We start from the raw sequence: 12907 nt of genomic DNA on the forward strand, positions 1-12907 counted from the left end.
TGGAGGCGGATTTTGGATGAGGAAGACTAGCTATTACCTCCACCCCCCCGGGCTACATCATTGCACTTTCTTGCCGCCAGACTTACCCTGAGCTGGGCAAGAGAGGGACTCTGCCAATCCAGGAGAATCTCAAGTACATCATTTTCCACGTCCGCAGTGAAGGTTTGTGCCGGGGGCGTGTCGAGAGGTCGAAGCCGCCCACTGCCAACCTGCATACCCACGCCCCCAGGTCCGGAGATCTGGCCCACACGTAGGTAGGGGCCCTCGTATTTCTCTGTTGGCATGAGAGCAGTTAGGCGTAGCAAGACCACTGTACTCTCCACACAACCAGTATAATGGTACATGCTCGAACTTTTGTGAACGCTGGAGTGACTGTTGGCCAGAGGTCTTTTGCATTCTTGACGATGGAGGTTGTTGTCAGTGAATAATGTACTTTAAAACCCGTTACACGCTCGACTAAGTAAAGTTTGCCTGGGTTACCTCCACAGTTAGCAGGAAAATCAAATTCCAGATGATGAAATGAGTCTTTTTCATAAACAAAATTAATGGATAGAGACATATATATTCAACTGTCAGTTGTTTACAATCATTACAGTCTGAGATGACACACGAAAACTATAAGTTCAGAGGAGAACGTCGTTCCGAATAACGAAGGCCATAAAGAATCAGAAAACAATGTAAGAATTGCAGGAATGTGAAGGATTCAAACTCCAATATCATGTGAATGATGATGCTAAAGGCATCCCACATTCCTGGGGTGTGTGTCACAATTGTCCAGACTTGCCGGCACTGAGTGAGTGAGGAGTGATCATCACCTGGACTTACCGTATGGGTGTGGAGATTGGAGGGCCATTAGTAACCACATCCATTGGACGGGTACACGGGTGACGGTTGAGTGAGGAACATCACCTCCCGTTCTCCTAAGCGAGTCTATTGAGAGTCATATGCATGGAACAGATTGATATGAAGGCCAGTGCTGCTACTTACCGACGCCCAGAGCTTGTATGGTGAGTTCTGAGGCCGGGGAAGGGCAGAACATGATGAGGTTGTGTGTGGGCGCCAGCAAGGGAGTCTCCAGCACCAGCCCGCCCTTGGCGCACGTCCTCACGTCCTCCTCCAACCTCCCAGCCCACACCACCAAAATCCGGCCGAAACTTCCTACCTGCACGAAATTTCACTGAAAATAATTGTTCTTCGAGTGTTGGTATTTTACAGCGCCGTGATAAGTCCTGTGAGGAGTTCCTGCTAAGAATTAGATATGCCTGTAATTCCCACCTATACGACAAAGTTATGACTGTAAGTTCTGACTGTACCTAGAATATGGCAGTGCATAGTATATGTACATGGAATATAGCACTGTATATGTACATGGAATATAGCAATGTATATGTACATGGAATATAGCGCTGTATGTGTACATGGAATATACCACTGTATAGTATGGACTCGCGAGAAGAAAAATATGAGATCATCTACCAAGTAGGCTAGGCTGATGACCAGCGCCTCATAGGAAATAGCAATAACAGTCGGGGAGAAGCGGACAACGCCTAGACACGGTCAGCTTGGGCCAATCCCATCACATTGTCAGTCGGGTGCCGTGCAACAACACAGGGCAGGGCAGGCGGGCGACTCACCTCGAATTTGTGAAGCGTAGCACCATCATCGTCAGTAACCGTCTGGTACCCCGTCAGGAGGAAGGTGTTGGCGTACTGTGCAAGTGATAATCACACGGTGAGAACCAATGTTGGAAAGGTATTCGTCCTAATGAATATGAATCAGTGGATGAGGTGATGAGGAAAGGAATCTTGGATAGAATGACTAAACAGGATAGATATTCTCAATGAGTGTTTCTTAATGGCAGCTTTCGTCCACATAGTGTACCGTCGACACTCAGGGAATCCCAAACTTATACTGAAATACTAGATAGTGGCTTGAAAGAACGTTGCTCTAGAAATGGGACACATGCTGCCTCTAGTACACTGTACATCTAGGATATAAGCTTTCACAAACTGAGGCAAAAATGTTGCAAACATTACAATGAGGAAGTAGAGCTTTTTCACATGTTATTATTTCGGATTGTGAGGTTGTAGTTGGGGATGAGCAATATCGATTATTGCACCTTAGTTAGAAATCTCAAAGATGTGGAAGCTGATCAGTACATAGATCAAGGCATAGAAGTAATTGAGTACGATTATGTTGAACATAGACTTACGGACATAAACGAATGAACAGACTAGGAAGATGAACCAGGAGCGGAAATAGATATGAAAATATGAATAGATGTTTTGTCTGTTATACAAATTATTCAAATAATCATTACCCAACCTGGACAAGATATAATGTTAATATTACAGCAATTCAAGATTTTTTTTTTTTAATGTTAGCAATACGAGCCTAAATGGGAATAGCTAAACCAAAGACAGAAATGAGGGGACTCCAGTTGATAGGCATGTGAGTATAAACAAATAATCAGCCAAATACAATAGATGAAAAATATATGAATACACCATGTAAAACCGTATGCCTCAGTGTACATAGCTTGATAACTGAGAACTCAAGTCATGAAAAACAGAAATGAAACAATTTGATGAACTTCAGATTACCTGTCCGATTCTGAAACTGAATTTGGAAGGTAAGCAGGTGACGACAAGGATCATCTGGTCGGCCTCGTCTTGGAACAGGTCGAGGAGGAGCTCCGTATAACCCTCGGCCTCGGAGTGAAGGAAGATGATGGCTCGTGGCTGTTAAGACGGAACGGGAAAAATCACTTCATGATTATATGGCATGATTTCCACTAACGAGATATAAACGTGACTTTAAAAGGTTTCCATTCCTTAATAGGTAACATCTAATCTAAACAGAAGATGGAGAAAACTTGTATCCCTTTTCTCAGCCTTGGGACAAAACCATATATACTTATCGAATGAGACTCGACCACCCTACCCTTTCTATAGAAGTCTGGTCGAAGGTGCAGGAGATGGTTAACTCGGTGTCAATGCGACGGTAGTTGCCCTTTAACTGGTACTCGATCTCAGACTTGGGAACGCCCTTAACCTGACGGTGGTACTTCAGGAGGGCGCCCCCGCCACTCGGGTCCTTCTCCAGCTGTACCTTCGCCTCGTTCTTCGTGTCGTCCGTTTGCCATGCCAGCTCTGTGGGTAGGGTAGCTTCAGTGTGAGTCTTACAACCAAAATGGTTGTGACGTGATCTTGGAAGCATTTGTGTGTGATCTACCATGATGTAGAGTATGGTAGCTTTGTTGTGTGATCTACCATGATGTAGAGTATGGTAGCTTTGTTGTGTGATCTACCATGATGTAGAGTATGGTAGCTTTGTTGTGTGATCTACCATGATGTAGAGTATGGTAGCTTTGTTTTGTGATCTACCATGATGTAGAGTATGGTAGCTTTGTTTTGTGATCTACCATGATGTAGAGTATGGTAGCTTTGTTGTGTGATCTACCATGATGTAGAGTATGGTAGCTTTGTTGTGTGATCTACCATGATGTAGAGTATGGTAGCTTTGTTGTGTGATCTACCATGATGTAGAGTATGGTAGCTTTGTTGTGTGATCTACCATGATGTAGAGTATGGTAGCTTTGTTGTGTGATCTACCATGATGTAGAGTATGGTAGCTTTGTTGTGTGATCTACCTTGATGAGAATACAGAAGCTTCAGTGTTTAAACTGCCGCGAAATAAGTATGGTAGACTTATCATGTGCTCCACTATTACCTGAGTGGATCTGATATGCGAGTTAGAGAAGTTTGTCAAGTAGATTTAGTGGGGCATGCAATGATGATGTAGATCTCGCGGCTTCGCAGTCTTTCCAAGTGTAACTCGGATACGGTAGCTTCACTGTTGGATTTCCTGTGACAAAGGTATGATAGGTTTAACGTTTGTGTCCTTCAGTGATGGAGCTATGGTAACTTTATTGTCTGAAATAACGAACCATGATGTGGGGTATCGTTGCTTCAGTATGACCGACCGTGATAAAGGTATGGTAGGTTCGGTATGTGTCCTACCATGGAGGGGCTATCGTTGATTTAAAAGGGGTATGGTAGGTTCGGTATGTGTCCCACCGTGGAGGGGCTATCGTTGATTCAAAGTGTGACCTGCGAATCACTGTGTTTGATTGGCCAGATGGAAGAATTCAGCAGAAATGGAGTACAGCTTAAGTGAACTTACTGTATTCAGTGGATCCCGACTCCCGGGTCACGTCGAGGGTGGCGTCGAAGGTGGTGAAGGAGGGAAGTCTCTCCGGCTGGTCGTGTGAGTACTCGGAATATTCATACGTTTCAAAGGGATACTCATAGACCGTGTCCATGGTGCCGATGGCCGAGGGTTCCTGCACACAACATGAGTCAGATGAAAACAAGGTTTCATTCGGGTGGAAATCCTAGAACACAGGCTCTCACTGACTAAAATGAATAACGAATAACTCGTTAGATGACTTAAGGTTAAAATCACTTCTCTACGATATAGATAAGATATGAAATACGACGCTTAGAGAAAGGGGAAAGATATGTATATAGCTATTACCATTATGACACACGTAAAGTCGGTCATAAACGGAAATAACATGAACCAAAGAGAAATGAAGGTGTTTGCCACAAGACTCACTTCTACGTGAGTCTTTTGTACGAAGAATTTATATTTCTGGCGGTCGGTGTTCCACCTGGAGGCTTCCATCTCCAGTTTGAAGGGGCTGGAGAGTCCTCCCTTATCCTGCTGGTTGTACGCCAGCGACGCGGTGTGCGCACTCCACCAGTCACTGCTGCCTGAGACATATCAAGGGTTAAAAATCTTGGTAAATAGGACAGGAAGGTGGTGGCGGCAGAGAGAAGAAATCTGAAACTGGAGGGATGGTGAATATATAGACTAAGCGCAGATGGTAAACAGGATGGGTTAAACACAGAGTTGGGGGCCAGATATAAGTCAAAGGATGCTAACACAGCGACGCTGTTGAAGCTGGACGTTAAAGTCGAGTAATGAGAATCGCCCACAGAAGCCGTCCAGTGACAGTGATGCAGTGTTGTGGCGGGGATGATGGTAGGTTGGAGCCGCTCCCAATGAATATTACTCACCCTCGTCAAACCCGTTCCAGTAACATGAATGTGCATTAGTTTCCTTCCTCTTTTTTTTCCTCCCTGTCATACCTCTCGTCATCAAACTGTACGCTCTCACAACACAGCTCTGTCAGCGAGTCATCACCCCAGACACACACACACACACACACACACACACACACACACACACACACACACACACACACACATACACACAATTCCCAGCCAACACACCACAAAAATAGTCCAGGATCATCCCAGAAAGTACAGTCTTTGACTGACACCCATCAGCTCCTTCCAGCGTTATCTCATATCCTGTGCCCCAGCAACACTTACTGAAGATAACACGCCCCTCCACTATGTGCGTTATAGAGGGGGTGGTGATGTCCAGGTCCAGCTGGGAGTCCTTGCCCTTGAGAAGAGTCCCGCTCATTTTCACCTCCGGCCACAAGTCGGGGAACTTCACCTCCAGCTCCATCTACCGGGGGTGAGAGATATACGTTTACGTCTCCAGCATGTAATTATGTGTATAGATTATCACATCCGCTTCGTCTCTCATCTTTTTCCTGTCTCTTTCCCACCACATAAGTGGGAGAACTTTACTAAATTCTACCTCATGAGCATCAAGTTCTCATGCTCAGGGTTCACATTCATTCAAAAATAAGAGCCACTCTGCCACCACTCTGTCCTGTTCACCTACCTCGTCGAAGTTGTTGTGCACGACCATGACGAGGAAGTTGTACTCGAAAATGAGTTGGTCCAGGATTCGAAAGGCTAAGCGATCCTCCGCCGCCAAGTGCCTAACCCGTTGCTTAATGTCCCGTTCTAGCTGTGCCAGTAGCCTGTGGGATCACAGTCGAAATTGTAAGTATATATATATATATATATATATATATATATATATATATATATATATATATATATATATATATATATATATATATAGTGTCACATACAGGTTGAACCTCACTGACTGTAGGAACAATCCAGGCTATAAACCGGTCTACTACAACCGTATTCTGTAACACTACGCCACCTAAACGTAAGTTTCTCGCATGAAGTACCTGTAGGTGTAGAGCCACTCGGGAGAGGCTCCGCCCTGAGAGAATAAGAAAATGATCTCCATGGCCTTCATTCCTGTCTTCCTGGTGAGGCGGAAGACGTACCCTTGGGGGTCCGACACTAGGGAACTGTGCAGCGTCACCATCAAGTCCTCGCCCACATTCACAGCCCTGAGAAGGCCAGTGTGACACTTGAGTATACGAGATCCAGCATGGTGATAACACTATGGTCATGGCACGGTAGGATAACACGATAACATACAGGAGCTGTGGGTGTGACAACATTATGGAAATCATAGGACAGTAGGATAACATCTCTGAGGTTATGAAAAGTCCCAAATTGATTGATAACAACTATGGAGATTATAGTACAGGATGATGACATGGATGTCACGCAATAGGATGATCACACAGGTTATGTCTCACGTAGGGGGGACGCGTCACACAGAAGTGGACATATATCTTGATTCAATGGATATGATACTGGAAGTCATGTCACAGCGTAAGAATTTGGGTACATTAAGCACTGCAGTAATCAGTGATAATGTCACAGCACTTTATTCATCGCAGTACCTACAGGAAATCAGAGTCAGTGTACTCACAGAACTCCTTCTCTCCCGCCATACCCGCAAGCGAACATGTATGTGTATGGAACGTCACTCAACGTAGACAGACACACGGCCGTACGTACGTGAAGGCGCTCGTGAGCTGCAGAGAGAATCCGTTGAAGACTATGGCCCCGATGGCGCCGTAGGTATCGCCTCCGCGTCGTAGCTGGAGGCGCAGGGAGCCGGACGCATCAGGGCGCGCCATAGCCCCCGTCACCAGGTAATGCTCCTGCAGATCCCAAAGTCCATGCAGTAGTAACAACAACAAGAGAAGCACAATGGTATATCATTTTGTGGCGATCAGTGTCATCCGTGTTAGGGGTAATACATGATTAGATTTAATTAAAGCCCTAAGTACTTCAAGGGGAGCTTGCTTACAGAACCTTCCTTCCTGTATACCACAATGCTCCAATTCGTCTCTCATGCACGCCTTTCAACTTCGTGAATGATCAAACCCCAGTAACTCGAGTCCTTTTTCATTACATCCTTTCATCGCCTTCTTGATCTTTCACTCCTCCTTAGCTCCCTCCACTTCTGACACGTATATCCTCATGATCATTCTCTCCTCACTCATCCTCTCCATATGTCCAAACCATTTCGGCATCCCTGGTCACCTTTCTCAATCACTCACACACACACACACACACACACACACACACACACACACACATACCTCTTGTGAGCGACAGTCAACGTTAAGGACGTAGTGGTGGATAGCGTTGACACTGACTCTGGCAGCCAAGAGCAGCGACACAGGAGGGTATGGCATCTGAAACACCAACCAGTGGTTACATGTACAGTCCGTCAAGCCTTGGTTGTACTCATACTTAGAGCATTGCTCTTATAACTCGGTGAATTATAAGTCGGAACAAGATTTGGAATTCCCACAGTTCTGTCGACAGTCATTGGACTTCAGGCGTTAATTACTATGGGTCATGATAATCAATATGACTTAATTGTGTATAATAACATTGCTGCTGCAGCCGCTGGCAACTTCAGTCCAATTTCTGAGGGTTATCAGACGTATCTAGTGTTAGCTCAGAACCAAAATCCGTCCAACTTATCTGCTTTTTTTTAGACTATGTTAAAGCACGTTCCCACTGTCTTTCCAGTCTGGCTGAGAACAATTATGGGTCAGTGTTAAACGCAAACAAAGAGATGGTTGTAAAAAGGTCAACAAGTAGGTGCTCACACAGTCACACACAGCTGGAGAAGACCCGCACCCACCTGGGAGATGCTGTAGGCGAGGCTGACGTCCAGGTCATGCAGGTCGGCCCAAGGATAGTCCAAGTTAAGGGTGAGCTCCAGCGCTCGTCCGCCCTCCCGCCACTGTACACCAGCCACGCTCTTCACCTGGTCCCACGCCACTTGGCCCAGCACGGTGCCCGGCGAGAACTGTGCAACGCATACTAATGAGCAGTTCTACATAGGGAGTAACCAGCCATAATTTGGGTAGCATGTGAATGCTGACTCGGGTCAATAATACCTAGATTTAAGGCCGCTTGTTGGCTTTATAGAAAACCTGCCATTTTGACAGGAAGAATCAGATCACCTTTTTATTTTCAGCCAACGTTAGGGGTTTTCAGTGTAGTAAGTGACATACGAGTACCTCCTACTTTTGATCAGAGAGAAGAGGACAAACAAATCTCTTTCAAATAGTAATGTTCAAAGAATGATAAAAAAAACATCTTCAATTTGATCAAGATTCAATATTGGTGTTGTCAGGAGGAATTCCTACCCCTGGACTCCCACTTCCAGAAAATTATTTTCTCTACAACATATAGTTAGGAGCTGACCACCTTGCAGAGGATCTCGTCGCAGTTGATTAAAAAAAAAAAAAGAAACATTATTGGCAAGTGACAAAGAGTTTCTTTCTCAAAAACCTACGAGTTATATCCAACATGTTTCAAGGAAGACCTCAAAGTGCAGCTATTCACAAGGACCCAACAACAGTAATGGTTCACCTTGAAGAAGAAGTTGCCTCCTGGGAGGGTTTTGAAGAAGGTGCTGAGTGCTAGGCTGACAGCTGCCGTCGATGGAGTCCACTGCAGGAGACCCCGCACCTGCCCAGCTTCCTCCAGCCCCACGCTTACCTTCCCGCTGGCGGAGCTCTGCACGGGAGCAAACGTTCGGTCAATATATATGGTGTTGTCTCAGCAGGAAAGTGCCTAAAGGTGAACCCCAACTACGTTAAAAGGTGACTCACTACCGTTGAAATGTCAGAGGAGCACAACCCCAAAAAATTCTTATATAAATACTACAGTATTTGTAATCATGAACAACTCATTCAGACAAACCCACAGGAGCTATTGGTAATCCTGAACTTAGGACAATTACGGGGTGATGTCTTCACTTTACAATGTTTTGCAAATGCTGTATGGACAAAACCCACGAAGGGACAAACCCAAGATAACTGTGATGGATCTCCACACCTGAAAGTTGTATGGGAAGCTGCCAACGTGGTCTGTCTCGAAGGCCACCTCCAGCATGCCCCTGGGCATGATAGGGTCTACTAGGACGACGGAGTGGGCGCTCTTCAGCGATTCGTTCCTCGCCACACCGTAGGACATCACGCCCAAGGACCGCTGCCCAGACCACATGCGCCCGTTCAAGGAGTACGTGTCTACTGACGTTGCCAAGCTGCCGTGCACGCGTCCAAGCTCTGGCGCAGCCTCCGTAATCAGTCGGATCTACGAAATATGTCTTACGTGAATCCATGGGAGGAGTTATCTTAAATACGTCATTGTATTACGAAGCAAAAGTCTTATCCCTCTGATTAGGGCGGATCTGATTGCATCTCAACAAGAGCCGGAAATTCGTCTTAGTTTTCCAAGACGATAGGATTGTATGCCTCTGTTTCACGTCCCAAGCGATATATTTCTAAATTTTAGATAACTCTGCGAGTTTTCTGATATATCGCCTTAGGCACAGCGCCTTTTGCACGATCTTAGAGACAGAAGACTATAAGTATATTGGATCATAGACATTTTAGTATTACTATTGTGAGGTCAGGGATGCATCACTGTGGCGGTGCTATGGTGCTGGGAACACGCTGATGACCTGGTAAGGTGGGTGTTACACTTCGTCCAACACACCGGTGGTGTCCTTGGTAGCCTGTGGAAAATATCCCCAAGAGCTGCACCTACCGAGGAGCCCTTAGTGATGCCTTAGGCTAAAATCGTCTTCACAAGTCCACCTACTGTCACCACATGTAATCCAGGACTCATGTGGCTTACCCTTAGGAGACTAGAAAATACGATGCTGCTGACGATTTATAGAATTGTGGAGCGACATCTACGCGTAAGAATATTAGTTTATATATCTAATCTGCTCAGGATATATTCGTGTAAAAATCTTCACAAGAACATTAAGAATGATATGAACTAACATCAACATCAGTCTTCTCGCTGGTTGTGCTTGCGTCCTCTTCACCGTCGAGTGAGGTCTGTAGAGTCGTCTTGACCTTGATGTTGAGCTTGACCTCTCCGGTCGCGGGCGTGTTTGCCCTCAGTAAAGTCTCCAGGTTCATCAGCATCGGCTCCCCCTCCACCACATCTTCCACGCTCAGCGCCGTCAAACTGCGGCAGTAGTGTTGAGTCAGTGTTCGTAAAACAGTTGGCAGAGTTTCGTTCTACTTATGTACTCATGAAAGACTTATACGCTGGAGTTAGTAAACATATTCTCGTTCGAATACCTACGCTGAGGTAAAATTGCAGGTAGATAGGTTCCTTAGCTATGCACAAAGAAGTGATTGGTTATCGTAATGATGTTCTCGAGACTTACTTAGCATTCGTGTGAGGCTGCTTGTAGTCGAGGTTCCAGGAGAAGAGGTAGGTGGTGTTGGGTCCAGCCCCACCCGTCAGACTCACCGCTGCCACCACGGACTTCGACTCGGACACCTGCGAGCTCACGTCCCCGCTGGCAGTGTAGTACATCCCCGTCGGTGTCATCAGCGTCGCCTTCAGGAACAATATGTTATATTAGAAGCGAGTCAGGCAGGGGACACTGTAACATTATTTGTATCTTCACCTTCACAGTGATCTGGCTACAGTTGTTTCTCGCATAATCTGAAGAAAGACTATCATTTCGATTCTCGACAAGAAGGAAAAGAAGCCTTTCGAAATGTCTTCACCCAGGAGAACGTGTTGCCCCAACTTACTGAAGTGCCTGATGACTAAATGAAGGAGCATTCTTACTGTTCTGCCGTGAAATACGATAGTAAACAACTTCAGCATTCTTTACCGGTGAGGTTAAGTACCTTGGCGAAATGACGGCTGTTGAGTATAGCTTCTCCAGCTCGTCCTTGCACCACCGCGGCCCACAGCTGGTTCCCGCCCTCCTGGCTCACTCGCACCTCCTGCCTGTCGGGCATCAGCCAAGGGTTAGTGCTGCTCCTGTGATACGACCACACCCACCACCACACTTACCAAACAACGCCACAACCTACCACCACACACATACCAAACAACAACACACCTACCGACTTCAGTGGCTGTTAAGCTTCACGCTTTTGGCCCAGGTAGCTGTCTTTTCATTCTGCACGCGTTGCATGCTAGCTCTCAGTCCATACAGTCTTTCCATTTCACACATAACACATAACTCTTTCTTCATAACACTAGATATTCCTGCAATTGAACGCCACACGGTAGCCCCGCCCCACTGGCAATATCTCGTCTAAAGTATCGTAACCACCACACACACATCCACCAACAATCATCACAACCATTGGCCAACACCGAGCCTACCGACCACCACAGAATTCGCCACCCCTTCACAACATCCACCGACCTGACATGCAGGGTCCTGGCGTCGTGGTTGAGGGTGACGGTGCCGTTGTAGATGTGAGTGAGTGCTCCCAGCTGGCCTTCCTCCAACAGTTCCTGGATCACCATCTCCGTGGCGGCCACTTCCATAGCAGTCAGGTCCACCTCCGCCCGCCCCTGCACCAGTCGATCCCACGCCCATATTGAGCCCCGCCACTTCAGGTCGTAGTAGCCGACCTTATAGGCCGTGTCCAGTGATACTCTCCCGTCGACCCAGTCCTGGAGAAGAGGAATGACAGTGAAAGGTATTGGTTTCTGAGACGCCCTTGTTAGTTGTGGCTGCGATGTTACTGGGGTTGTACACGGTGACAAGTTTTTGCAAACGATGCGACACTGTCAACATAGAAGTTGTGCGCTGAAACACTGTTGGCACTGCAGATTTAAGTCTCGTCATTCTAGGTCATGTAACAAACATGGCAAATGGTCTTAGAATTAACACGTCTTGTGACAGACGTGGAACATCTGTCTTTAGGGTAATACATCTTGTAACAGGTATGGAAGCGTTGGCCTACGATTAGCACGTGTTGGTCTTCGAGCAACCAGTGTCGTGAGTCTGTAACAGGTGTGCGCAGAGGGCTGGCACCAGCGGTGGAGGCCAGGAACTCCTTGTCTATATATATATATATATATATATATATATATATATGTATATGTATATGTATATATCCAACAAGAATGCATTTTCTGCCAGACCTGACGACAGTACTGTGCCTACACTATGGGCAGTAGCTTAAGCAAAGTCTCAATGGTTGTAGCGTGTGAGTTCTCTAACAGGGTCGGCTCGCAAGAGCACATAGAAGCACAAGGGAAAGACGGGTAACAGAAGACCTTATGGTCCGTGAGGTCATCTGCGTTATCTCATAGTGGACAGTGTTAGGATCCTAAATTCCTAATGGACATAACTCGATACATGATAGTAGTAAAGCAGAAGCTGTTCAAGATGTTGGGCTCTTACGGTGATAATGATTTTGACGTCTGTCCTGGAGACGCCGGCCGCTGCCGTGTGCTGCAACTCCACGTCCATCAGCTGGTCTCCGGCTATGTCAGCTGCGACCATCACAGAGCACTGACCCAGCCCCAGGCAGTTGACCGTCCCCACCACGCTACATCAGGAAGGAAAACACACACACGTTTACTATCATCATTCACTCCGTCTCTGGTGTCCGGACGTACAAGAAAGCTAAAGACTACATATGTGTTCGTTCTTTTTTATTTTATTTTTTCCCCCTGACGTTACGTTGCTGAAACTGTGATATTAAGTATGAAAGAAGATCAGTTTAATGTGGTCGTCTTTTCTCTATCTTTATGTTGTGACGGGCAACATGACGTACAGAAGGGAGTGTTTTTAC

At 46.2% G+C, this 12907-nt stretch overlaps 1 protein-coding gene across 1 annotated transcript in view; it reads right to left on the bottom strand.

Annotated features, from left to right (window-relative positions):
* The window catches only part of LOC139754115 (uncharacterized), a 57408-nt gene that overhangs the window by 15310 nt on the left and 29191 nt on the right, over window positions 1–12907 (bottom strand). Inside the window, 20 exon segments of the mRNA XM_071671204.1 lie at window positions 87–274; window positions 988–1162; window positions 1635–1709; window positions 2604–2741; window positions 2944–3152; window positions 4186–4345; window positions 4621–4778; window positions 5403–5544; window positions 5767–5908; window positions 6131–6298; window positions 6819–6964; window positions 7409–7504; window positions 7963–8130; window positions 8700–8846; window positions 9168–9425; window positions 10124–10313; window positions 10519–10694; window positions 10994–11096; window positions 11524–11777; window positions 12514–12661. Of these exon segments, the coding sequence (XP_071527305.1) occupies window positions 87–274; window positions 988–1162; window positions 1635–1709; window positions 2604–2741; window positions 2944–3152; window positions 4186–4345; window positions 4621–4778; window positions 5403–5544; window positions 5767–5908; window positions 6131–6298; window positions 6819–6964; window positions 7409–7504; window positions 7963–8130; window positions 8700–8846; window positions 9168–9425; window positions 10124–10313; window positions 10519–10694; window positions 10994–11096; window positions 11524–11777; window positions 12514–12661 (3241 nt within the window).

The sequence above is a fragment of the Panulirus ornatus genome, chromosome 16 (genome assembly GCF_036320965.1).
Source record: "Panulirus ornatus isolate Po-2019 chromosome 16, ASM3632096v1, whole genome shotgun sequence".
NCBI lineage: Eukaryota > Metazoa > Arthropoda > Malacostraca > Decapoda > Palinuridae > Panulirus > Panulirus ornatus.